General features: G+C 46.1%; 1 protein-coding gene and 1 long non-coding RNA gene across 22 annotated transcripts; one reads left to right on the forward strand and one right to left on the reverse strand.

The window, feature by feature from the left end:
• Positions 1-7,784: 7,784 nt before the first annotated feature.
• Positions 7,785-14,942, reverse strand: LOC120681622. 21 transcript variants are annotated; one of them, XR_005677968.1, is made up of 10 exons: positions 13,965-14,942; positions 13,373-13,849; positions 13,201-13,280; positions 13,057-13,115; positions 12,292-12,564; positions 11,889-11,954; positions 11,286-11,351; positions 10,891-10,994; positions 9,807-10,079; positions 9,516-9,719 (listed from the first exon to the last, which is right to left on the reverse strand). It is a non-coding gene; the product is annotated as an uncharacterized LOC120681622 (long non-coding RNA). The 21 variants fall into 21 exon arrangements; XR_005677979.1 differs by having other exon boundaries at positions 11,286-11,406; XR_005677993.1 differs by having other exon boundaries at positions 11,862-11,954.
• An 858-nt stretch (positions 14,943-15,800) lies between these two features.
• Positions 15,801-17,173, forward strand: LOC120681672 (GLABRA2 expression modulator-like). Its single transcript, XM_039963263.1, has 4 exons — positions 15,801-16,066; positions 16,151-16,252; positions 16,380-16,681; positions 16,798-17,173. The coding sequence occupies exons 1-4, from the start codon at positions 15,967-15,969 to the stop codon at positions 16,984-16,986; spliced, it is 693 nt and encodes a 230-aa protein (XP_039819197.1). The 5' UTR covers positions 15,801-15,966; the 3' UTR covers positions 16,987-17,173.
• Positions 17,174-27,589: the final 10,416 nt, after the last annotated feature.

Below are 27,589 nucleotides of genomic sequence, written 5' to 3' on the forward strand. Positions count from 1 at the left end.
ACGTACTCAGCAAGTCCAACCACACCCACGGAGGGGGTTATATCAGAATAATATGCATAGGTATATCAAGGATAAGGTTACGGTTTAATTTGCAGAAAGTTAAATCTTATGCAGGGGTTTATTTAGTAGAAAACATTTCAGAAAAAAAACAGTTTTTGTTTTGAGTAACACGGAGTTTAAGTTTTAAACTGCTACCGGACTCCCCGTCCGTCATAGCACACGGCACAACTGCCGGACACAATTCCAAAACAACTCACACCATCCCATCCCAAGAAACACTAGTTATGTGACCACACCGTAACTCGCCCAATACCGTGGGCACGGCTATTCGAATAGCTTTTAACTCTGCAGAGGTGTGGAACTTTACCCACAAGTAGGATACCACATCTCGAACACCGTCGTGTCGGTGTAGATCCCAACATAGCCATTACCCACCTTAGCTAAGCCTGACTAGCCATCACGGGATTCACCAAGGGGTCATCGACCTAACTCTGAGGTATAACCGGGGTATAAGTCACACTGTGCATATCCCTTCTCCTTGGTCACCCGTTGCTCTCAGCCCTCCTGATGGCTATCACACCAACTAGTGGGATTTATGCTACGCCGTTGCCCATTCAACGGTCGAGTGGTTTGCACGATAGTGGAGTTAGGTGACATGACACACCAACTCGGTCCTTAGACATGACAAGATGGATACCTCCCTTCTTTGCCCTGCCACATTGGCACGAGCACACCAAATGGCAAATCCGTAGAAATGCCATCCATCCCATCTAAACTTCCTTTACAAAAACACCACATTTATCCCATCCCACACGCACACATTTTCTTTAGAAAAAAATAAATCGTATTATGAGTAAAGTCCTAAGCGTTCTAATAACGATTAACGTCCAAGCAAAATCAGACATTAATCTAGGTGGTCAAGGAATGGTCATCACAAATCAAGGGGTGGCTATCTAACCGTGTTTTCATGCAAGCAAAACATATGCAATTTTATAAAATAGGCCATTGGGTTGTGTTTATAAAAACTAGGACAAAAACATGAATCAAAGGATGGGATTGAACTTGCCGTCTTCAAAGCTTTCTGGCATGTCCTGTCCTTCGGGCTCGGGGTCGCGGAACGGGTCCTCGTTCACCTTCTCACAGCACTGCTCGTCAACGGGCTCTCCTTCATTCACTCCGTGGTCTACAGCGCATACAAACAAGCACACAATCAATACACAGAAAATAAAGATTTATCGTCGAGCTTGAATCGGGAACACATAAGATATGGGGCATGGAGTAATATTTTTGGGTGTGCTCCTAATGGCATGGTCAAAACTATGTTATGAGAGGCGTGGTAAAGTTTTAGGTTGATCCGAGGTCGTTTGGCGCATGAAATGATAGGTTACATAAAGGGTTAGGGGTTAAATCAGGGTCCAGGGGCCTAATCGTAATTAAATATAAGAAGGCAGGGGCTTGGTTTGTATTTTAGAAATTACTTGGGTTAATCTAAAAGAGTCAGGGGCTTATTTATAAATATTTTCATAAGGTGGGAGGATCTGCTTTGAAATATAATAAAAGTTAGGGTTTCTTTTGCAAAAAGGTCAAATGGTGGGGGGTTTCTTTACTGAATAGGGGAAAGGGGAGGGGGCTCAAGGCAAAAATGCCTTTCCTCTTCCTCCCCTCGACGCAGAACAGGGGAGGGGTGGTGGCGCGTCGGCGTCGGCCCGATTCGGGCGCCCAGGGCGAAGGCGGTGGCCGGGAGGAGGGGGAAACGAGGGAGGAGGTGAGGGAGGTTCGATTGCTCTACCTAGCTCGAGCTGGGGCGGCGCAGATGGGCGGGGCGACGGGATCAAGCGGCGGTGAGCAGAGGCGGTTGCGGCGGCGCTAGGTTACTCCGGTGGCGGGGTTGGGGGGCTCGGGGAGAGGCGGCACGGGGTTGTGAAGCTCGCTGAGGAGCTCGGGGTGCCCCTCGGCCCTATTTATAGGCGGCTAAGGCGGTGGAGGCGAGGACGTGGCGGTGGCGACCCGGCGGACCCCGCGGCCGGCCTTAATGGCGGTGGGGGCCGGCTCGGCGCTGGGCATCAACGTCGGTCGGGGTTCGAGCAGCGAGGCGACGTGACGCCTCGGGCAGGCGGCGACCGCCGCAGGCGGCGCTGTGCCGATGTCGCCGCCGCTGTGCAGCGTCAACGGCGGTCGCCCCGTACCGTGGCTTGCACGGGCTGGGGTGGAGCACGGCGCGCGGGCGAGCGGGGTCGGACGGTGTGGTGCTGCGTGCGCGAGCGCGGCCAGGCGGCGCGGGTGCGTGAGCGTCGCGGCGTGCGGGCTGATGGCCACGGCGTGGCGCGGAGAGGGTGGCCGTGGCGCGGCACGACTTGACGCAGCGAGCGCGTGTGTGCGGGCGCACGGCTCGGGGGCATTGCGGCGTGGCACGGTGGTCGGCCAGGGAGGGTTGTGCGGGGCAGGCGGTGGTGCCAGCGGTGGCGCGGCGGGCGCGCGCGTGCGAGACTGCGGCTGGGCGTGCGCGTGCGTGGCGGGTCGGGTGTGCGGGCTGGGCAGGCGGGGCACGGCCGGGGACGCACGCGGCCGTGGGGCGAGGTCAGGCAGCGCTGGAGTGGTCGAGTGGGGAGCGAGAGAGAGAGGAAGGGGGGGCCCAGGTCAACCGAAGCGGAGCAGGCCGAGCGGGGAGGGGCAGCGCGGTCGGGCCGCGCGGCAGAGGAAGAGGGAAGGAGAGAAAGAAAGGAAGAAAAAGAAAAAGGGAGGAAGAAATGGAAAAGAGAAAAAGAAAAAGAAAGGAGGGAGAGAGAAAGAGAGAAAGAGAGAGCGGGATTCGCGGCGTCACGGATGCTCGGTCGGCCACACGCGGCGCCTGGGCGCGCGGGTCGAGGGAGAAACAGGGTGCTGGATACGGGTGTCGGGTCAGGTCCTTCGAGGGTCGGAAGACCGGAACAGGGGGGTTCCCGGAAAACTGGGGTTAGGGTTTTAAGGAGGGGTCGAGCTCAACGACGAGAAACAATTTTAGCGCATGATTTAATTTGGTGAGTTTTCGGGACGTTACACTTAAGTACCTGATCGGCCCGGCGAGTGGACTTTACTTTCACCCTCTTTGAACTGAGTTCACATGCGGCCACATGCGGGTACAAGAAGGCGAACGCGGGCGTGGATTTTTGTATTCGAGGTGGGTGACCCTGATCCACAACCTGGAAAGAAAGGGGAAATATTGCGCGTGTGACTCTGGGAGTAACCATGTGACGTGTGGTTAGGTCTGCCTTGCAAGGTTAATAAATTTTATTCGAATCGTCCGCTTCTCACGGTTTGGGACTGCTTAACCCTTCTGCCACATAGAGTAAGAAGTGGAAGATGATGATGATGATGAATTTGGCTGGTTGGATGATGAAAAATAGTTGTTTCCACCATGTATGCTATTGGATAGATGCTCACTTAGAATGATTAATTGAACTAGAACCTGGAAGCTAAAACCTAAAATTAAGGATCTACTCTTTACTGCTTTTCGGCAAAACAAACCTCCTAAGCCAAAAGCTTTGCATGTCTAGATAATGGGCTAAGTATACCCTTAGTCGGTTAAGTCTTGCTGAGTATTAGTATACTCAGTCTTGCTTGTGGCTTTGTTTTTCAGGTGGTACATCTAAGGATATGGATGACGTCATGTACGGGCTTCATCATGATGTCTGATTTCGTCGCTAGACTAGTTCGTTTTCCGCCACACTTGAACTCTGTATTTCTTTTGTAAAATTCAAACTCGGTTTGTAATAATAATTCAATTTCATACTCTGTACTGTAAAATTTGCGGAATGTTGTATTTTCTAAACTGCTTTGTCGATCCTGTTTCAAGTGGTTTAATCGGGATTTTACCCGACAGCGCTGCCGGATTACTCAATTTTAAGTGCGTGTTAACCCTTGTTATCGTTTCGGTGATGGTTAGCGCACTTAAATCGGATTAATTTAGACGAGACTACCACAACGCGCAGCCAGCCACAATGGCGTTGCAAAGAAAAGGGCAAAGGTCTTGCAAGGTTGACAAAGCTGAGACGAGACGAGACGAGCAAACTAAAGGCGGAGGTGTGGATGAGGCGATGGTGACACAAGGCAATGAACTAGCTAGCGGCGTAGTTTGCTTTGTTCTGTAATTTCCCGACCGATTTCCTTTTGTAAAAAGAAAAAATGAAAAGAGAAACAAACAATTCTTGCGTAAAAATGATCTTTTTTTCCGAACAACTCCTAACATAATCACTAACCGACTGAGATCCAAGAAGCGGGAAAACAAGAATGCGAAGACAGGACCCAGAAGAACTGGGAGCGGGTTTCTTTCAGGGGCTATGAACTATCAACATCGACAATCATCGGTTTTCTCTTGCTTTGTACCACTAGGACACTACTACGTCGCTGCCACCAAACATTGTTTGACTGCTTGTCTGCAGAGACCGTGGAATTCGGCCCCCTTTTTGAGAAAATAAAACAGAGGCGACATTGTCTGAAGCCTCGGGAACACAAGCATAGGCCATAAAAGTAGTGCTAGTGCCATAGTAGTGCTTTGAGAATCTGTCTCTAAAAACTTTTCAGTCCGATGAGTTGGATTTCTTTTTCAGGTCTTGGTTCATCGAACCGGTGGGAACCTGTCCGATTTGACCGGTTACCAGTCAAACCGATCCGGCCCAAATTCAAGATTTAAATTTGAATTTAAAAAAATAAAAAATTCTCAAAAAAATACTAAAAATACTTCAAGGTGCGACGAATTTAATGGTGTCAAATTTTCTCAAAAATTCGTTCATTTAGTATAGTTTGCGGGGATTTGAAGTTAAACAAAAAAATACAATATAAAAGTAGTACAAAAGATGGTTGAAGGGTTCATTTAGGCTAAAATATGTTATACAAACATTTATTTAGTATACTTTGCGGGCATTTGAATTTAAACAAAAAAAGAAAAAAAAATGAATTTGGCCAGTTATCAGTCAAACCGGCCGGTAAACCGGTTGGAACCGATTGAACATGCGATTTTGAATTTGATTTTAAATTTGACCGGTTTCCACCGGTTTCCGGTTAAACCGGTCCGGGAAACCGCTACCGGACCGCGCCGGTTTGACCGGACCGGTCGGTTTATTTAACCCTGGGTCTAGTGCCATACAGGAGGCCATGAAATTCTCTAATGAAAGATCTAGCAAGTACCAAGCTTGTTCCTCGATGAGTTGGATTTCTTTTTCAGGTGACACGCTGCACTACTGTTTAAGTTTAACTCTGTGAGAAAAGTTTGGTTTACACCCACTAGCACAAAAGTTCGATTTTCAACCTTCAATTACAAAACCGGATATAATTGTTGAAATCGGACAAATTTATCTCTTTAGGTGGTTTTCCATTTGGCGAGGATTAAAAATATTCAATTTTGAACTAAAAAATTCATAATTAATTCATTTTAAATCAAATCAAAAGTTTTCTAAAAATGTAACCTATCTATTAACTTTTCAGTTATTCAGATTCAATTTTTTATTGTCATAATATTTGATTTCTTATAGTTATGTCTATTATTTTTGAATAACCAAGATTAAAATAGAGCAATAATAGATATGTTACATTTTTTTAAAAAGTTTGGTATTAATTTCAGAATTTTCTGAATTAAAATGAAATGGTTTTGATTTTTTTAGATCTAATTAGAATTTCTTTAATTTTTTCAAAATACAAAACTACCTTGGAAACCACCCAAGGCCAAATTTGTCCGATTTCAACATTTGATGGCATATGTTGTCTGATTTTGTAGTTGACGGTTGAAAATCAGACTTCTACGCTGCATGCAAGGACAGTTTAAGTACTTATGCCGCAGTAATACTACCGATCCAGACCAGCACCACTGGTAGACAATTCTGAATTCCTCCTGTTCCATGCCACTGCCCATTGAGGCGGGAAAGATGCTTTGACGTTTCTTACCCGGAATTCAGAGCTAGCGTACAGTTTGTGCACATGTATATGTTTAGAACAGAGCTCTGTTTTTGTGAAATTTGTCCTCGCGGTTTTGTCATGCTTAGGTGATGGATCTAGGCCGATTACTGCCACTAGTATTCTCCTGCTCCAAGATCATCACATGCATGTGTTTGGGGCTCTGGTCGGCGTTGTATAAGGCCGTGGCCTCCGGTTGCACACCACCTAACCCCCGGTCAAGCCTTGGACGAATACACAAACAGTCCATCAGCCCGGCTGATAAGTTTTCCTATCTTCGGCTTTCCACCGAAGCTGCGAGCCTGAACCGTATCCACTGTTAACAGATACGTCCAGCCGTATCCAGAGACAGTCGAAACGGACAAAGAACTAGCGGTACGTTTCCCTCCACGCAGACGCAGCCAGTGGCATCCCGTATAGAGATACGAGCCGCCGCCATTTTCTTATACCAGGCCGCCATTGCTCCCAGCTCCCTCTCCCTCCCGCTCGCTGCTCGTTTCAGGAACCTTGCCGATAGAAAAACGATGGGTGCGCGCTCGTCGCCCCCCACGAGCGACGCATGGCGTGGCCCGTCCCGAGATGCGCGCCGGCGCACGGCAGCGACAGCTCGTCGGCTTTGGCTGTAAATTCGGTCAGGCGGGCAGCAGGGCTAAAGCACCGGCAGATCAGCAGCCGAACAGGGACATATGCATGCACACCACCACGGAACTCGAAGAACAGAACACTGGGCGCTGTTCGCCGATATCGATCGGTTTTACCTTTAGCGGCGGAGGGAATAAACCCACGCCGCACCAGCGCGAAGCTGCGTCGCCCCCCAACCGTAACTAATGTTTCATCTCCTGCAGGGCGGCAGCGGCAGGCCTGGCGGCAGTACAATAATCGTGGGGCAGCCCGGTAGCCGCGTCTGGCCAAAGGCTCCAGCCAGCGGAACTCCCCGGGGCCGACGAGATGGGATCGCGCGCCGAGACCGGTCCTCGTCGGCGTCGGCGTCGGCGACGCCGACCGACGCCCCCATGCCGTCGCCTTGGACGCATCGTCCCCGCCGGGGCGGACGGTGCAGGCGCACAGCGGTCAGCAGGAGGTGGGTCTCCTCTCCGGAGCCCCCGGGCAGTTGTCAGGGTGGTCAAATGCCGGGGGCAGGATAGTGATAGGCCAGACTGCCAGAGTGTAGTGTGGTACTGGTAGCCGGTCCATCGTTTAGCCCTAACACAGGATGAAATTGACAATACACATGATATTCTGATGATGGATGACATCTCTGCCCAAAGTGCCGGGCAATCAAACAATTGTTTCGTCATCGTGGGACACTGAGGAAGCTGGGGCCGGACCCAGACGAGCGTTTGGATCCAACTGGGACCGGGTCTGCCCGTCTGCTACATCATTTGCTTTGGAAACGAAAATCGAAAGTCGCGCGGTTTCGTGAACAGAGTGGGCTAATAATGGGCTTGTTCTTTTTATTTGACGTTGTTATAATATTAATATTTTTGTCATATTTTTATTTCTTAGAACATGTAAATATCGGGGCGAAAGCGAAACAACTTGTAGTTAAATATTTCCTCTGTTCTGAAATGCAAGATATTTTGATTTGTCTTAAGTTAAATTGTTCTAAATTTAATCAAATTTATAGAAGAGTAATAATATTTTGAATGTCAAATAAAAATAATTAGATCCACTATAAAAATATTTTTGTAATTTATTTATTTGATGTGTTAGATATTAATATTCTTCTCTACGTATTTGGTAAAAATTAGACTACTTTGACTTAGGACAGAGCAAAAATGTCTAATATTTAAGGACGGAGGGAGTACCTTGTTAGTTTCGACCCACGAAATTTGTGCTAGAGATGTAGGAGTGGGTGGTACTTGGCTTATTTCCTGACACAAACATAAGTGACCATTGACAACCTTGAAATTTTATACAACTAGATGCTAGTAAGAGTTGAAACTGTGGAATCATGTATGGGTTAGCTATGCAGGTGCCAATCTAGATCTATCACGTTTCACTTCATTATTTGTGTTGGCGGAGCTGCAGAGGTCGTCCCATCCCTAGGGCCCGAGGATTGATTTGGGACATAATGAAAGATGCTTTCTCCCCGTAGTACATGTGAATCCGGAGGCTCCCTGAGATGCATTGTGGAATTCCCTACGGGTGTGGGGGCGTTGGCTTGTAGCTAGGAGCTTAGTCAGAGCCTGACGTCCAACCACTCTTAACCAATATGACACGGACAACCATGCCTCCAAAATCTGAAGTTGCCAGAGTGGTGAACACTGTGTGTGATAGGATCCTAAGTTCCTAACGTGTCGGCGGCAAGTGCCGCCACCTTGACAACCGCTATAACATCAAGTTTGAGGATGAATCCTTACGTAGGTAGGCCGTAGGCATTGTTTTATGTTAGAAGGATTAGATCGCCCTTGACAACGCCCTCCATTACGCTGCCCTTTAGATAAAGGAATCATAATCCAATCGCTGCATAAAAAAGAATGCACAAAAGCCATTCAGTATTACAATGTTAAGCGTAGCGTAGAAGACACAATTATAGATTTGAATGAAGTCCATTTTTGACCATCCAACTCTGGCGCCGGTTTGGTTTTGGCCATCGAACTCCAAAACCGGATATCTTTAGCCATCCAACTATCAAAACCGTTCAAATTTGACCATTGGTCTGTTTTAGTGGGTGGTTTTAATTTTTTATTTACAATTAAGTCCTTGGATCTTAAAATGATTATTACTTTTTGCTCGTACCTCTGATTTATGTCATTCGTGTGGTCACGCGTTTGTAACGGTGAGCTTTATCTTTTAAAATATTCTTTATACTATTTTATCACTATTTATTATGTTATTCTTATGTTGTTGTGTAAAAACAACAATATAAGAAAAGTAAAAAAACAATTATAAAATAATATGAACAACATTTTAAAAGATAAAGCTCATCGTTACGAACACATGACCATAAGAATCACTTAAATTGGAGATATGAGGAAAAAATAGTAATCATTTTAAGATCCAAATATTAAACTATAAATAAAATAGTTTCTCATATCTCTGATTTAAAATGATTACTATTTTTTCTCGTATCTCCGATTTAAGTGATTCTTGTGGTCATGCCTGCGTAACTATGAGCTTTGTCTTTTAAAATATTATTTATATTATTTTGTAACTATTTATTTTACTTTTCTTATATTGTTATTTTTACACAACAATATAAGAATAATATAACAAATAGTGATAAAATAGTATGAAGAATATTTTAAAAGATAAAGCTCACCGTTACGAATGTGTGATTACAAGAATGACCTAAATCTAAGGTACGGGCAAAAAGTAATAATCATTTTAAAATCTAAAGACTTAATTGTAAATAAAAAATTAAAACCACCCACCAAAACAACCCGATGGTCAAATTTGAACGGTTTTGATAGTTGGATGGCCAAAGATATCCGGTTTTGGAGTTCGATGGCCAAAACCAAACCGAGGCCAGAATTGGATGGTCAAAAATGGACTTCACTCTATAGATTTTACCCTTTAAGCACTAACATGTTGAAAAGGGCTTTGAATTTATACGAGTACTTTGCGTGCGCCTTGGCGCGCCATCATTAGATTAAGATAGGATGTCATTAACAGATATAAAATTAGTATCATGACAGTTGCAAATATTAGTAGGTATATGGTACATCACAATTATTTCACATGTATAATACATAACTATATATTAGTACAAAAGCGCTACTGCCTATCATATTTTCTGGCATAGGCGTTACTGAATGTAACGTTCCTAGGATGGCTGTGTTGTTCCTGACCTGTAACCATTGCGATTTAATTTGAATTAGTGATAAATTTATGTCCATTGCAAGGTATGGAGGTAGGTGCAGATGATCTCGGTGTACCTCTTTAATTTTGAATCCAGCTAGAATATTGGTAGAAGCACCCAGGAATGGAGCTGGTACCTCAAATGAAGGTGAGAAGGATGAATTTATGTCGGGAAATTGAATTTCAGTTTGTGCATCCATAGTTAGGTTCTACAGTTCCACAAAGATTTTCTTGGCAGCGTTTTGGGCGGCTGCATCGATCTGGGCGGTGAATGTTGATGACGCACTTGAAGCGATTCCATTTGTGGTGGAAGGTTGCTTTGGTATGTCGATATGGTGACCTGATTGTTCCTGAAAGGATAAGAGGTATAGGTAAGGAAAGAGTTATTGGGAGAGTGTGGCTACAGAAGAAATGATGACATTTGGTAACATTTTTTAAAAAATGAAATGAAAGAAACATGTTTTTCTTTTGTAAAATTTCATTGGCAGCACTTGAATTTAGAAGCACCTTGGAAATTGCAGAAACTTCTATTTTTCTTTTCTGTTAAAAAAACAGGGAGAGTGTGTTAGAGTATATTAGGCAACTCCGGATATGGTTAGTTTAGGATTGATTGTAATCCTAGGATAACCTTCCTTATTTCTAGGAGAGGCTACTTGCCCTCCAAGCCAAGTACTTCTATATAATCAGCCTAGGGGTTCAAGCAATACATCGACCACATTATACGCATACTACTTTCCTACAGAGTGTCATAAACTGGAGTGGGTTACAGATAAGATATTTTTTTCTTTATGTATAGTTTGATGGCATTATAAGGTTTCAAGGTTATTTGGGCACAATATAATGCATGTCATTAGGAGGTGAAGTAGAAAAGAATTTTGTGCCCTAAAGCTGAATGAACCTCTTATGCTTGGTACACATACTAAGAGTATGATTGTTCATATCATTGAGGGCGAGAGGAGAGTAGCAAGCATTCATTATGCAATAGTAAACATCATTTTTTTCTTAATGGTATTGGTTTTTGAGAAATGTGGATGCAAAATAAATGAGGTTGTAATAGAAAGAGCTAAGAAGGCTGCAAATGTGGCCTGTGTTGAATGTCTTCAAGTTGCAACTATATAGTCATAGCAACCGAGTATCTGCGGAACAAGTGATTTTATTTACCTCAAATTGAACCATGTGCGAATTTCGTCCTATGAGTCTCCTGTTGTTCCATTGTAATGATGAAGCTTTGGATTTAGCAAACACAAGGTATCAAGCTGTATCTCCTGAAGTAATTTCAGTTAGATGCTTTGCTGTTCATTACAAATTTTATGACCTTATAAAATAATAAAATATGTATTTAAGCAATCAAATCTTTGCAAGTTCACATAGTACTATAAACATGCTACAATCAATGAAGAGAGAATATTTACAAAGATTCACAATCGGAACCAACATTTACATGTTTTTTGGACTGGTAGTAAGTTCATTCTTGTGCAAATATTATTACCATACAATTTTGTTAGAGTAGGAGCAGGTAGAGGCTACTATAGACAACAATCAAAAAGAGAGTTTACCCGCTTGGCTACTTGGTGAAGACCACACATCTTGTAGTATCATTGAAAGAGCATTGTTGAAATAGGCTTCACAAACATTACATATGGAAAGGTGTTATCTCTATTGGTGCAATTTGAACAGCTTCACAAATAAAAAAGATAAGAAGCAAATGGCTAAAATTCTGGTCATAAATGTTCCAAAAACATTGTGATGAAAAATCATTTAATATTTTCTAAACCCCTGTAATTGTCACTTAGGAAAGATCAATTATATTCTATAATGGAATAAAAATGCAATTGGTAGATTTTACTTTCTTTTTCTCAAATTAAGTAAACGAAGGGAGCATATATTTGTAAAAGAATAATGGTTCTGCAGAAATATAATTTATTTTTCTTGTAATAGAATCTAAATACACATGTACATTTATGTACAATGGTACCAAAGCTAACATCTATGGTTTTTCCCTGGAAATTTAAATGCAGAACTACATATAGTTACAAAGATGCTACACCTAAACATTTTATTGGTAAATGCATGTACTGCACTGGAGATAATCTGATTCATTAAGTAGTAGCTTGATATCCTATTATCCCAACCTGAACTTGGATAATCTGATTCTCTACCTTGAAAATAGTCCAATATTTTGTTGGTGCGCACGCGGGTGCAGTAAATGCAGGTGCAGTAGGAACCTGCTGCATACATGGGAGGCAATCAAAGTAAATGGCAGACATTTAACTGCTAATTAGACAGAATAAGTATAACTAAATCATGAAGAACACATATCTATAAAAGTATTCTTCCAATTGGACATGTAGTTCCAAACTTCCAATTCAAATACTTTTGTTGATAAGTCATATATTTTACTGAAATGGCAACAACACAGAAAAGGTCTATTGAAAAAGAAAATCGCTGAAGATCAAAATAACTAAGGGTAGACCTACAAGAATAGAGATCCCAGGCAAAACAATGCACTGTTCCTATGCTAAAATAGAAAGGGGTCGTGTAGAAAAGAATTTAGCACATTACCGTACAACTTAGTGCAATCGCTGGTGCTAGCTCACGGAAGCTGAATTAGCATTCAACAAAAAAAGATGTGTTTGACAATATCCTATCATGTAGTTTTACTCTTCAAGCCGCTAACATTCATGAAAGCGAGTGTGCTTGAATCTGAAAATTGTAAAATGGCATGGCGATCTTTATGCACTCGAAGCCAATCTATAAATGAGATCATGGGAAAAACTCTTTGAAAACTATAAGGAACTTGCCAAGCAGCCGTCCACTATCCACACTTCCTTAAATCTGCAAGGTAGATCAAGAAGTGGTAGGAAACTTAAAGGGATCAAATTGACAACTTTATCCTACAGTTCAAAATATCAAATTAAGATTCCAACAGTCCAATTAAAAATTTGTTACTACCTACAACTTTTGCAGCAAACAATTAATGACAGAGTAAGGTAACTATATTATGAATTGATCAGGTGGTTATGATTACAACATAAATACAACCGTAACTTACCTAAAAGATGATCTAAAAAACTGTTGCAATCTTTTTTTTGCCCCCAAATATTTAAACTTGACATCCGAATTCGAGCATAAAGAAGGCCTAAAAAGCTCATGAATCTCTTACAACAGTAATATAGATGTCTAGACAAATAAAACTAACCAAAATCCTTATGGTGAGCATCTCACTGCAAAAGGCTTTCAGAATGACTTTTCAATAAAATTCAGTTGAGCACTGGTGCTGTCTATCGGAGGCAATTATAAATTTAAAGATTATAAAGGAGTACATACATATTGTTTGGTTTCTCCACTGCTGCTTGCAATGGGTGCATGCTTAGCATTGCGTAGACCTGCAAATATAATCCATTGCTGAACCTTAGTTACAACTCTCTGAAGCTAAATTCCTGTAAGGCCATAGGTAATCAGGTAACATACCTAAATTCCTGAAGTATTTCCAATAGTCCACAGTCGCATGTAGTTATCATCATATCACTGAATCATACACATAGAAGGTTCTGAAAAATAAATATAAGACAACTCCAGGAATCATTGCCTAGAATAGATAGACACCACATTTCTTATCTAGATTCTAATGTAGCCTACTAACCTTACTGGCATTGTATTATATGCCTTCAAGACATCGATAACTCAGGATGATCAAGACAGTTGCCTTCTGCTAACAGGCATCAGATTTGCCGTGATATTCCCAACCAGGAAAAAGCAATTGCGAAATTGAGAGAAACTGATCTATCAGGCACCATTGTAAGGAACAATCACATAGAAAGGGGGACTGGTGATGATCTGATAGCTCACTTCCATCATCGGCCATTCCATCAGAGAACTTGGAACCTTGGTTTTCTTGAGGTATGCCGAGATGGAGCTGTGTCAGATGATACTATGAACCATGCACGTTTCAGCACTACATAGATACTGAACTGATTCATTTATGTATAAAACAAATACTTCAGGCAGCCTAATGGTAGTGCTTGGCGTTGCAAAGTGGTCGCCTTCATTGATGGGGCAGAAACCACCCCTCGTTCCTCCTGCTCCAAGCTGTAAGGACCCATGGACTGAGGTGTATGATCTGAGAATTGTTGTAAAACCATTAACTGACAACTCAAGTGTAACGCTAATAATGCATTGTATGTTGAATATGATCTAGAAGTTGAAATCAGAAGCTAATTTTACTTGCTACCTACCTACAACAGCCTCTCGGTGGCGAGCAGTGCACACATCAAGTGCACGCTTCCAACTTCTGAAGTTACACAAAACATGTCAACGTAGAGAACGAAGCGAACAACACATGCGGCGGAGACAGTACACAGGGCGGCAAGAGGAATAGAGGAACTTTTTCTTGGTCGTTGAGGAGGATGGCCTTGCTGCGCTAGGTCTCAACAAGGACGACGCGTCGTCGTCGGTGATGGCCTCGGCACAGTCGGAGCTGCAGAGGCTGGGTATGGAGACGGCGCTCTCGTGGTGGAGCTGCGCCAGCGTGGGTGGCCCCGCTGCAGGGATCCTCGCCAAAACCACAGCAATGATTGGATGGAGGGGAGAGAGGAGAGGGTAGGCAGTGGTGGCATCTGGCCGAATCAAGCGCCCGAGCCGCGATGGCTTGAGCGGACGGAGGCGCGTCGCCCCCCGCGGCTAGAGAAGCGCCGGCCACATGCTATGCACGCGGATCTGCGCACGCTGACCTCCATCTGCGCGTGGTAGCATGGGACGGGCGCTCCTGCACGGCCGGCCGGCCGGCCAGTGGGGCTCGCGGCCATGGAGACGCATGAAGAGAGGGGGAGGGAGGTTGGGGAGGTGAAGGGCCGAGGGAGGCGCGCCCAGCCGCCAAGCCGTGCTCGGCGTCGCGAAGAGTGTGGGGGAAGGGGAGCAGGTCAGGAAGGGGAAAGAGTTGGGGGAGAGGAGGAGGTCCGCGGGCGGCAGCGCCTTGAGGAGCTGCTGTTGGTGGCGACAGACGTCGTGGCCGCAAGCTTCCTCCTAGAGGTGGAGCCACCCGGCCGCCGTCGCCGGCAGCGCCGCTGTGGCCGCCGCCGTCGCTTCGCCATGGAAGCGCGTGGATAGGGTACGGGGGAGCAGCGGGGGCCGAGCGATCGGCATCTGTCGGCGGAAATTAATTTTGCTATCGTGGACCAATGAGAGGGCAAGGAGGGGTGGAGCTTTAACATATAGAAAAATGTGGTATATGATTACTAGGGGCGGATTTGAAAACAAGCCCATGCTAATCAACTGGTCCAAGCCTTTTTAGACAATAGCCCGTGTGGAAAGCGGCCCACCCAGGCATCCACTGCCTAGTGGGCCTTCTTTCCTCAAGACCACGAGTAGTCTGCCTATTTTTTTTCTTTGCCAACCAGACATTGTCACACTGATCATGAGATCAACGTCATTGTTGAATCAGAAGTAGCTGAACATTTCCTTGAGTTTTCTTCTTTTGAAATTTTGGTCTTATCAAGTTTCAGACCAACAATATAGTCATGTGTTTGGCATTACGGTGTTAATATATTTTCCAAAATTGAACCTAAATTATGTAAGCTTAACTTAGGACAAAACTAAGATCTCTTACATCTTTTAAGAAGGCACGCTCTATTGATTGCTTTATCAAGTAACAAGGATCACTAGATCAGATGATACCAAATCCTGGCTTTCTTGAACCTGGTTGAGTCGTGTAGCAGAGAGAGAGAGAGAGAGAGAGAGAGAGAGAGAGAGAGAGTCGTGTAGCGTGACGCGAACGAGGAGCGGTGGCACTGTCCGCTCTCCACAACGTTGCATACGTCTCGACCGGCGCCGATGGATCCTTTTTTTAACACAACAAAAGGAGCCGTGCCGTGCCGTTCCGGCCGGGGGTCCGCTGCGCCCGTCACGTGGCGTCGTCCGCTTAGGCCCAAACGGGCCGGCTCCGTCGAATCGGCCCGCGCCGCTGTGGGCTGCCGAGCGCCGACACAACACATGCGCCCCGCCTGCACACAGATGATACAGCCATACGGGAGCCGGTGCAACCGAAGCGGCGCAGCGAATGGGGTGGTTGATGGGACGGTGGCTCGTCGCCGTCGCGCTCGGTAAATAGCAGAGCGGAGTGGGGGCGTCCTCAGTTTCCTACTCCGCCGTTGCCGTATCCGTCGCGCACAAGCAACCAGAGCCAGCCCATTTCGATACGCGCGAGGTGAACCAGCTTTCCTGCGATCCCGCACGCGAGCGATGCAGCCGGCCGCGAGGAGGTGGTCGGCGCCGGCGGCCGCGGAGGCCAACAGCCCTTACGCGATGCCCTCGCCGGTGCAGCCGGCGTCGCCGTCCAAGGGTGCGCGCGCGTTCAGGGCTCCGTGTTCATTCCCGTCCGGCGCTTAGATCTTTACCCGGTTTTGGTTGCTGTTCCCGCGCCCAGGCACCACGGAGGCGGTGAAGAGTGCGCTGTCGCGGTGGGGGCGCAAGGTCGGGGAGGCGACCAGGAAGGCGGAGGACCTGTCGCGCAACACATGGCAGCACCGTGGGTGATTCTTCCTAGCTCGTTGCCCCGCTGCCGCTTTTTCTTTACTAGCTTAATGCCTTAATCATCATCCGATTAGTACCGGTAGTTAACCATGCATGGAGTTGAATTCTTCCTTGGTCAGCAGTGAGGACGGCGCCTAGCATCGCGGAGGCGGCGGTGGGAAGGATCGCGCAGGGGACCAAGGTCCTGGCGGAGGGCGGCCACGACAGGATATTCCGGCGGGCCTTCAGCGCCCCGCCGGACGAGCAGCTCCGCAAGTCCTACGCGTGCTACCTCTCCACGGCCGCCGGCCCGGTGGTGGGCGTCCTCTACCTCTCCACAGCCAGGGTCGCCTTCTGCAGCGACGGCCCCCTGTCCTACGAGGCCGGCGGAGGCGACGGCGGCGGCGACGGCGACAGTGACCGGACGGAGTGGAGCTACTACAAGGTATACTGGTATAGTATCGAGGAACAGCTCGCGTTCAGCGCTGGGCGTCTGCACGCTCTAGTCCCGCGCGCGACGTTTTTCTCCTCTGTTGGCTGAGACGGTCGGAAGGCGTGCAGGTGGCGATCCCCCTGCACCGGCTGAGGGCGGCCAGCGCGTCGGCGAGCAAGCTCAACCCAGCGGAGAAGTTCATCCAGCTGGTGTCGGTGGACAGGCACGAGTTCTGGTTCGTGGGGTTCGTCAACTACGACGGCGCGGTGGCGCACCTGCAGGAGGCGCTGAGCGGCTTCCACAACCTGCAGGCGTGAGGGGGATCGGATGGCTCTGTACTCTGTTCTCGGCTTGTCGCTCTGTGGCTTGTGTGCCGCCGACCCCTAGCTGCATTGTTTTTGCAGCGTGCTGTTTAGCTGCGTTTACTACAGTGTACCCGTCTCCGGATTTCATGGCATGTTTTGATACAGTTGGTCAGCAAAGAGAACGATTGGGCACTTTCTATTCAAAGAAGGCCACGATTAGGAGTATTCATGAAGATGACCTACTTGGAGGTGATCACGGACCAGATTAATTAACCTCTGGCCTTCACGATTCTTGTCTGAAGCGTTCTTGTCGTTGCAGAAATAATGTGCCAACTGCTGAGGTTCACACTTTGTTGTCGATCGTTGAATGCAGTTGTGGGCCAAATGACTTCGGATTCCGAACGAAACTGGGCTATTGCTGTCTGACCCGGCCCAACCAATCACTAAGCCGAGATGCTCGGCTGGTGGGCCGCAATTAGTGGCCTGGGCCAAATCTCTGCATGCTCCCCTAGTCCTGTGTGTGCGCACACGATTCCAACTGAATGGTTACTCCAACCGGACCGTGTCACACACTCAAAAAAAAAACCCGGACCGTGTTGTCATTGCGCCGTCACGGTACCAATCAAATTCTCGGACTCACTTTTGGCGGCGGCGACGACTACGTAGTGGGAGTAGGGCGGTACCACGAATCCGCGCCAATCATGCCCGCACGCACGGCCCGGGTCCACACGGGCGCCACAACCACAAGCAAAGGCAAGCGCCAGACACGGACAGCCCCGCGCAGCAAGCAATCAACCAACCGGCAACCCGACGCCGGGCGCGGCAAAGCGGCGCGACCCAAAGCCGAGTCGCAAGGGGAAGACCGCATGTGACGCCTGCCTGGCTGCCTCTCCCTATCCCCGCGGACGCGGCCGGGGAACCTCCACCTCCAGCTCCAGCCTCCAGGGCGACGCCTCGTTTTGTCCCTCTCACGCGCGCCTTTCCCCGCCGATACGTCCCCATCGGGGCGCCGGATCGAGCGTACCCGCGGCGACGGGTGCTTTCCCCTTTGGGAGGAGAGGGAGGGATCCGGCCATGCGTGGTGGGTGCGCCGGCGACCCGGCCGGTCCAGCCCCCCCGTGCGTGCGTGCGTGCGTGCTCGCATGTGTTGGTTGGTGCTGGATGCATGGCCGGCCGCGCCGTGCTTTCCCCCGGCCGACGACGGATCGTAATCATGAGAGGCCGCGACCGGCCCGGGAAAAGCGGCGGGTGGATTCTCCGGCCAGCCACCGACAGATCTTACCGGACACGGTCAATCGGCCCCGGTCAAGCGCCCCGAGGATTGGGTGGTTGACGCGTGCGTGGGCTGCTGGCTGCCGATCGGCACGGTGTGCCGACCTCGATAGCTACGTTCCGTGCATGACTGGCCGCATCCGTTTTGATTTATCGATCGCCATGTTTAATTTCAGGCTCTACATTTTGTCATCCGAGCCCCTGTACGTAAACGCTCGTGTTGCAAAGTGCCATACTGCCACGTCGACAAAGAGACTAGCCGTGCGAATGCGCGGCAGATAGCGGGGGGCATGGTCGTGGGCAGGCCACTCACGCTCTCGCAACGCGACGACGCCGCCTCACGTAGAGTGTGTGTGCCGCGCCTAAAGCTGCCGCCTTCTTTGCCCAAAAATCCTAACCGGGCTTTTTACAGCCCCGCCTAGTGCTCCGATCAGAACTCCACCACAGAGAAGCTTGCAATGACAGGGTGATGCGTGCATGCAGCTGCTAGTGCTCTCGCTTTCCGTCGCTCGCTTTTACAAGCAAAATGGTCGCTAGTTCCGCTCGAGGCATCGGTGGGCATGCAGCGTCCCAGCAGGCTGCCGCTGCACGGAGACGACGCTCATTATCCAAGGCACGCGCGCAACATTATTGCCATAAGCCATGTCTGTGGCAGCGTCGCCTCTGCTCTCGCTTTTGCGCTACTCCTTCGACCAAAAGAACAAAAGGAAGGAAGGCCATGCCCGTGCATGCATGCACGCACACAGTCTTTTGCACTGGCAGTGGCAACGCTGCAGTTCTCAGCTCTGCACTGCTTTGTCGTCGCCTCCAAAAAACACTAGCAGTAGGTCTGTACCGTACCGACTGTGTGTTATCATCTAGTACCCGGGTGACGATGGGTTTGAGAGACCGGGTGTTTTAACTCGGGAAAAGTCTGTTTTTCAACCCTGAACTATCACTATAGTCCGATTTTGGCCTTTGAACTACGAAACCGGACATCCTACACCTCCAACTAACGAAACCGTTTGAAAAACAACCCTGGCTCAGCCAAAGGCGGTTTTGCTATAGTAAAATTTCCAGATTTCTAGAATTTCACATCTCTCTTAATTAAATAATAAAGAAAGTATAGTTAATATTGTCTAAAAATCATGATATTTTTTTGGGAGGTAGATCAAAAGACAAGGAATTTATTTTGGCTAGATGTGATACATTAAACATAATGGAATTTGAATTATAAAATTTTAAATATAGGTAGAATTCAAAATTCCTTGAATTTTTAGGTCAGCTAAACCTATGATAAAATGCATTAAAAATATGATAATTCATAATTTTTTATTTAGTTTAGTTAGGTACTTTTTATTAGCCCAAGTTCTATAGAAAATTCATAAATTAAAATTTGAGGAATCAAATTTGATTCAAATTTGAGCGTTGTGAAGGAATTCAAAAACTTTCATAAAAACTTGGGCCAATAAAAAATACCTTATTAAACTAAATAAAAAATTATGAATTATCATATTTTTAGTTCATTTTTATCAAAGGTTTAGCTGACCCAAAAATTGAAGATATTTTGAATTCTACCCATTTTTAAAATTTTATAATTCAAATTCCATTATGTTTAATGTATCACATCTAGCCAAAATAAATTCCTTGTCTTTTGATCTACCTCCCAAAAAAATATCATGATTTTTAGACAAAATTAACTATGCTTTCTTTATTATTTAATTCAGAGAGGTGTGAAATTCTAGAAATCTGGAAATTTTACTGTAGCAAAACCGCTTTTGGCTGAGCCAGGGTTGTTTTTCAAATGGTTTCGTTAGTTGGAGGTGTAGGATGTCCGATTTCGTAGTTCAAGGGCCAAAATCGGACTATCGTGATAGTTCAGGGTTGAAAAACAGACTTTTCCCTTTTAACTCTCATGAACGCTCGATTTTGGTAAGCATCCGGATTAAGGTCCAACATTGAATTGAAAATCCCAAATCAAAATCTTAACCTCACCGGAGACTTGCCGGAGTCGAGGAAGATGACCGGAACTCAAGTGCGTGGTGGCGCAGTGCAAATCAGACGCGTGGCTTGAATCACCTACGGAATTCCCGATATCGGGGAGCCTTAAAACGCTCAGGTCTGGAAACTACAGTAGTCGGTGTCAGAGGGATTTTCTTAGTTGGCACGCGAGCGCTACTAGCACATAGCAGCGAACAGACATACTAGTCATAATATATTTTACTTTACCTGATTATATTCTCTGTCGTCAACGGACATCTTCATGGAACATGGGTGTTCGCTTGCAACTGTAGCAGCAAATGGCGAGCCAGCTCTAGTTGGAACCACGTGGACTCTTTTGTGTCCTCTCATTTATCATCTTTTCATTTTTTCCGTTTTGATTTTTCTCTGCGACATGAGCAACACGCCAACGGTGCATTTTTTTATAAGTTGGAATGTCTTCGTAGAACTTTTGTATGCACACATATCTCAGATTTCTAATACCACAAGCCGAATTCCTTATAGTGCGTGCGCGCGTCACTACTTATTGCCACTGCGTCGCTATTTAGAGATATTACTTCCCAATTTCTGCTTCGGATTCAGCCCGTATCGACCGAATCTCATCTACCGCTTCGTATATATATATGCACCTTTTTCCTAACTTTTCCCCCTTTCCCCTTCCTTTGGCCCGGCCTCGAGTTGCAGGTGAAAGGGGATCGCCGGATTTGAGAGATTCGAGGGAGACAGGGCGGCGAATCACCAGAGACCCGCGTTGATCTCCACGTCATGAGCCTCACTTGCCGTGCAATTCATCCGCGCCGAGGCGGAGTACGCACGGGAAGCGAGCGGAAGCCGCGCCGAGTTCGCCGCGCACTCCGTCTCGTCTGTTTCATCGGGGAGTAAGCCGGAGACGAGGAGGCAGCCGCCGCGCCGAGCTCCACCGCATTTTGGTCGACGCCGGAGTCGAGGAGGCAGCCGCGCCAGCTCACCGCGCACTCCGTCTCGCCTGCTTCGTCGGCGATATGTGTAAGGGTCCAGTTTTTTATATATTTTTTGTTTCTTCATATATATGTATTTTTTTGTTTTTTTGTTCCAATTTGAGATGTGTGTATTATTAATCAATTTGTGATGAGGGTCCTAAAATAAATTAGTTTATGTCAAAATATATATCTGCTGGAAGCTATTGTACAATAATTTCAAAGTTTTACATCTCTAGGTACAAAGTTTTCAATATATCTGTCCAAAGTTGTGCCCCCCTCCAAAACAAACTCCACATTATGACATGTAATTCTTTTTTGTTAGGCATATAGGTTTAATTAGTGCTGTGAATTGAGGGGTTCAAAGTTTTTATTCCATGGCTTGATATATTTATTACTTTTGTAATCATTTATCCAAAGTTTTTATATACATCATTTGAAAGTTCTCAATATTTGCATTCAAAGTTTTCAAGTAGTCAGTTTAGAGCCAAAAGCTTGATATATAAGTTTGGACATGTGATGTTTTATATGCTTCATAGTTTTTTCACAAACAAAATTTCAAATACGTGCATTTGAAGCTAGGTATTCTATAAAAGTTTTCCACACAAGAGCCAAAAGCTTTCAAGATTCTACTATAAAGTGCCTTATGTAGAACTTTAACAGTCAAATATATGTAAATATTTGTAGCGTGGACTGCATAGTTTACAATTTGGCGGTACATAGTTCCATATATTCATAGTGCAAAGTTTGGAATTACAAGGCCTTTTTTCCATAAGTACAATGTTTTGAAATGTGCAAGCAACAATCCTCTGAATATAGAATGTAAAGATTAGAATAAAAGATTTATACTAAACACAGACATAGGTTATTGTTTTTACTAAACACAATGTTCTTTCCTCCAACCATGGTACATTACCCCCCCCCCCCCACCCCCATTAGTTGAACCTCAAATTTTTTAGATTTTCTAGCTTAAAGTTTGCGACGGGACTTAAATTCTTCAGTTTATACCCATAGTTTGAATGCTAGACCAAAGTTCTACATTTACAAATTGTAAGTTTGCAACATTCCAGTACAAAGGTTTTGAAGTGCAATATGAGAATTGAGATATAGAAAATATTTCATATACATGTTAAAATTTTATATATAAGATTAAAAGGTTTATAATAGGCTAGTACAAAGCCCCCAATTTCAGAATACAAAGTTTTTATTTAAAAAGTTCTTGATTTTGGAGCACAAAGTTCTAGTGTGTGTGTGTGCGTGTTTGAAAATATGTTGGTATGAAGTTCCTAAATTTGGATGCTAAATTTGTTGTAATTAAAAAGTTTTTGAGTTTGTCGTACAAAGTTAGTAATTTTAATTTTCTAAAGTTCATGTGTTGTAATATTTAGGGCTATAATATTTTTTTAAATAAAGTTTTGGAACCGAGAGATACAAAGTTTATGATAGGCTAGAATAAAGTTCCCAATACGAGAATGCAAAGGTTTTTAATTATGAAGTATTAGATCTAAAAGGATAAAGTTTTAAATGTTCTATCACAAAGTTCCAGATTTTTAAAAAAGTGAAGTTGGATTAATGAGAATACAAAGTTTATAACATGCTAGTAGAAAATTGTTTAATTTGGGATACAAAGTTCAGAGTTTATTTTACTAATTTTTTAATAGTCCAAATTTATCGAATTTAGTGTTATTTTTTTTATTTCAGTAGAAAGTTTTTATGTAAAACGTTTCAAATATCCATGTATAAAGTTTCATATCTAATAGTATAGAGTTTTAAATTTAGTTGTAGAAAATTCTGAAATGTAGTGTACAAAATTTTGGAATTACAAAGTCGCGGAGTCTGGTGTAGAAAGTTTGAAAGTATATTAGTAGAAAGTTTCTGAATTTAGAGTGCAAGGTTTGAATTAAAATTTTGAATCTGGGAGTACAAAATTTAAAATGGGCTAATAGTAGGTTTTCAGAGCTATTGGTATTGCACGTGCACTGCTTGCTAGTTGGAGCGCTCGTTCGCTGCTTTATTGCCGCGGCGCACGATCACCAAATAGCGCCCCCCGTGTCAGAGTCCAAGTACAGGTGTTATTAGCAAATTAGGCCGTGTTTAGTTCCCTGGTGTGTAAACGCAAAAAAATTTTGCGACGGAATCTTGCTAATTTGAAGTACTAAATGAAGTTTATTTACAAAATTTTTGCACAGATGTGTTGTAAATCGCAAGACGAATCTAATAATGCTAATTAATCTATGATTAATCAATAATTAGCCGATAGTTACTGTAGCATCACTGTTGCAAAATCATGGATTAAGTAGGCTCATTAGATTCGTCTCGCGATTTACAGGCCATCTATGTAAAAAATTTTGTAAATAGACTTCATTTAGTACTTCAAATTAGCAAGATTCATTCGCAAAATTTTGTGTTTTTACGTCTTTGCGTTTACGGGGTGGCAACTAAAGCCTTAGCATCATATTATTAGCAGAAACCCAAAAACCATACCAGAGATGGGAATGGGATGGGACTACCGACCGATCCATCTGGGGAATAATGGCTCGGCCATGACAACCTGATGACCCGCCTGCTAGTGATTAGTAGGGCCTATGACGGGACGTCTCGAACTCAAAGCAGCATGAGTACTGTAATTGTGCATGCCCTGCTAGCATGACTGTACCCACACCATCAAAAGTTGACCCGCGCACAATGGTTGACCTTGCTGGCTCTACCACATCCACATCATCAACTACCAGCGTGCAGCAGCTAGCAAAGCCATGCACTCGGTCAAAGATTCATCAAAAAGTCAGAGACTCACTCAGGCTAGCTGACCGCCCGACCGTCGGCATCAAGAGGGTTTGGTGGGTTTTGTAGGGCCCGTCAGGACCGAGCTAGAGCTTTCGTGACACTGTACACACTTGTACAGGATGAGCGACCTGCACAAAAGTGGCAACGACGCGTGAGCGAGATCGTGCGTGATGACCAGTGTTAGCTACGACGCCCAGCTCTCCACGCACCGTGCTGTCGACCGTTGCTATTGTGACGGAGCGTGACGTGGGTCCTGCTGCATGCCGGCCGGGCCGGCACAGCGTCTTCTTTGACCGGACCCCCTAATCCTGCCGAGCCATCAGCAGCAAGCGCATGGAAGCGGGCGATGACGGCGTAACAGTGGCGGCTAAGCCCTCCGTCACGTCACGTCATGGTGCGGTCTTTCATTTGTCTGCTGCAACCTCCTCTAGACGTGGATCGCATGTGAGTCCAGGCATGCACACTTCTCCGTACTTGTTGGTATGTGTTATGCTGGGAAACGTACTAATTTTGACTATTAATTAGAGGAATTAAACAAACAACTCTTGTTTTAGGAATCGTGAAGAATCTAACGAGATTTTTGGATACATGATTAAATGATGGTTACTGTAGCATCACTATAGTCAATCATTGATTAATTACCGTTTTCCGGCTGCAATTCGTGGAGCCGCTGCCCAACTCCATGCAGATCGGGCCTACGTGTCTGATGGAACGGCCTACGTAGCGGCCGGCTGCAGCGCCAGCAGGTGCGGTGAGCCCATGGAGATCCGGCGGCAAGAAATTGTTTGCGTGCCCAGATCTGATCAGCGCAGGTTCGGGCCGGGGCTACTAGTAGGTCTGTGCGCCGCCTGTGGTGTGGGATAATTTTGGCGAAGAACTGGCCTCTGCAGCTTCTTCTCAGGTCTGATGCGAAGTGAAACATTGCTGCTGGGGCCGCCGTCCATTACTCCGTTTGTTGCCGCTCCTGCAAAAAGGTCACGGTCGAAAGTGGACGCACTACCGATCCATTAACCCTCACCACAAAAGCCTGACCGGCTTGTGCACCATACCAAGCAACTGTTACCTTTGGTTTCAATATGCTTTAGTTCGGTCCTAAGTTGAAATTTCTAGCTTTGACTAATTTTGTTAAACATGTATTTCTCAATAGACTTTATCAAAGCTAAAGAATTTGACTTAATTAGAACAAACTAAAAGGTTTTTTTACATTTTGGAACAAAGGGAATAAGGGATTAGCTTGCTGGAGTGGTATCAACATACACCTAAAGCCTAAATTATATTAAGACAACAAATCTCACACGCGTCAAACATCTGAAATTAAAGTTTCTATCAGTGGATTGGTGTGAAAAAGTGTTGATGTAAAGACACCCTTCTTTGGTGTCCTTTCTGCATCTTCAGGCTTAGGGGCCATTTAGTTACCAAAAAATTTCACCCAAAAAATTTCACCTCCCCTTTAAACACATGTATGAATCACTAAATGTAATTAAATAACAAAATTAATTACACAGTTTGGATGTACATGACGAGACGAATCTTTTAAGCCTAATTAGTGCATGATTAGCCATAAGTGCTACAGTAACCTACATGTGCTAATGATGCGGTCAAAAGCCTCAAAAGATTCGTCTCGTGGTTTCCAAGTGAGTTCTGAAATTAGTTTTTTAATTAGTGTCCGAAAAACCCTCCCGACATCTGGTCAAATTATTGATGTGACATCCAAAAATTTTTTTGTTTGTAACCAAAATGTGGAATGGCAGCTTGGTTGGGCGGCAACGGACAGTATGCGATGCGCCAGGGAGAGGCAGCAAACTGCTGGTTGCACACGACAAGGCGGCCGGGAAAGTCTTGTCGATAGCTCAAGCTGCTAATGGTTCAGAAACTGAACCAAAACCACGTACGCCCCACCCTGTAACATCGATTACATGTCCTTGTAATCCACCCCAAATCAATTTGCTATCTACAAGAACCAAGCCAAATCAAACCATGTGTCTACCAACCCCTAATCCCCAAACGGTTCCAAATCAAAACTGCATGCGCAACGAATGGCCGCCACTCGGTACTCTATGCACCAGAACCGCTTGCTAGCTGCTTACCTCCTCACAAAAGAACTTTGGCCGCCGCGCAACTGGACATGCATCCACGAGGCCCTTGACGCCAGCCATGGTCATGAACGTGTCCGAAACTCCAGTCCTCGTCCGTTAGCTCGGACTCGTGAGCTAGGCCATGCACGGAGAATAAAAATAGATTCAAAAAACGCAAAGAAGTCGCAGCGTTTCCGAGGACACGCACAGTGCCATTTTCAGTCTCTGAGCCAAGGTGGATCGAGGACCACAGAGGTTGGATTCCATAAATACCAGCGAGGCAGCGAACGTCCAGTACACTGTACCACGCACATCGCACCGTACCATTGATCGATCGAGCAGCCGCTGATGGCAGCGGAGCACGCCGAGCTTGGACCAGATCCAACGAGCGGTGATCACCTGGAGCGCCCGTCTAACCCTCGGCAGGGCAGCCCGGCCGGGGCTGAATTTCTCTATCCAAACTTTATTATTCACCTATCACATTAAATCTTTTGTCTTATATATAGAGCATTAAATATAAATAAATAAAAAACTAATTGCATAGTTTTAATGTACACGACGAGACGAATCTTTTAAGCCTAATTAAGTTATTATATGACAACAATTACCACAAACAAACAAAAAATACTACAATGCGCTACAGTATTCAATGTGACTTTTTTTTACCACCGTTTTACGGATCTAAACACAACACCGCACGGCTTAGATTATTGCCAGGACGTATTACGACTCTACGAGGGGCGGGCATGGTGTTGCATTCTCTCTGCCGGTAGCCGGCCGGGCTGCCTACCTGCAGCTGCAAACGTATGCGCCACCGCACGCTTCCGTGGCTCCAGGTGGACACCCAGCGCCGGGCCCCCACCTGCCAGTCCCCCGGCCATGCGGACCCCGGTTCTGCGGTAGAGAACAAAAACTTTGTGGCCCCGGCCCGGCCGTCGTCAGATTCTCGCTCTGTCACCGCCCACGCCTAGCCTACTATATAGGCTTATAGCCTAGCTCATGCAACGTGCGTACGGCCGAGCCGTCGGAGTTGGCTTCCACCCACAGCTGGAGCGCAGACGCGGCGCAGGCATGCAGCAGGAGGAGCAGAAAGCGGAGCACGACACGATGCAAAGGAGGAAGACGAAGGAAGAGGGGAGCCTGGCCGCCTGGCCGGGCCGGAAGAAAGGCCGGCGCCGCTGCATTTCCGGCTGCCGCGCCTACGACCTTTCCTCGCTCGCCGTCGCCGCCTCGTGGTCGTGCGTGCGCCCCCGGGGCGACCTCTGCCGTGCCGTGCTGCGCGCACGCGAGGAGGCAGTGCCGTGGCACGCGGCGGGCTCATAAACCAAGGAAAGGTCGCATCGCAGCAATATTGGCGTGTTCGGGGCTCTCCTTTCGGTCCCGGACTTCCACATAGCACCCGGCTGGCAACTGGCATGGCTGCCTCGTCGCTTCCGGTCCGGCGGTCGTCCTCCTCCTCCTCCTTTTGCAGCGAATGACAAAAGCTCACTACTAGGACAGCACGATCGGAGACCACTGTTCTACTGCTACTACTCCGGTGGATGCAAC

The sequence above is a fragment of the Panicum virgatum genome, chromosome 2K, assembly GCF_016808335.1.
Source record: "Panicum virgatum strain AP13 chromosome 2K, P.virgatum_v5, whole genome shotgun sequence".
Classification (NCBI taxonomy): Eukaryota; Viridiplantae; Streptophyta; class Magnoliopsida; order Poales; family Poaceae; genus Panicum; species Panicum virgatum.

Bases quoted from the DNA above. Each gene is read 5' to 3' on its own strand.
- LOC120681672 (XM_039963263.1), top strand. From the start codon at position 15,967: ATGCAGCCGGCCGCGAGGAGGTGGTCGGCGCCGGCGGCCGCGGAGGCC. The intron at 16,067-16,150 runs GTGCGCGCGCGT...TCCCGCGCCCAG, and splicing joins GCCGGCGTCGCCGTCCAAGG to GCACCACGGAGGCGGTGAAG. The intron at 16,253-16,379 runs GTGGGTGATTCT...CTTGGTCAGCAG, and splicing joins GCGCAACACATGGCAGCACC to TGAGGACGGCGCCTAGCATC.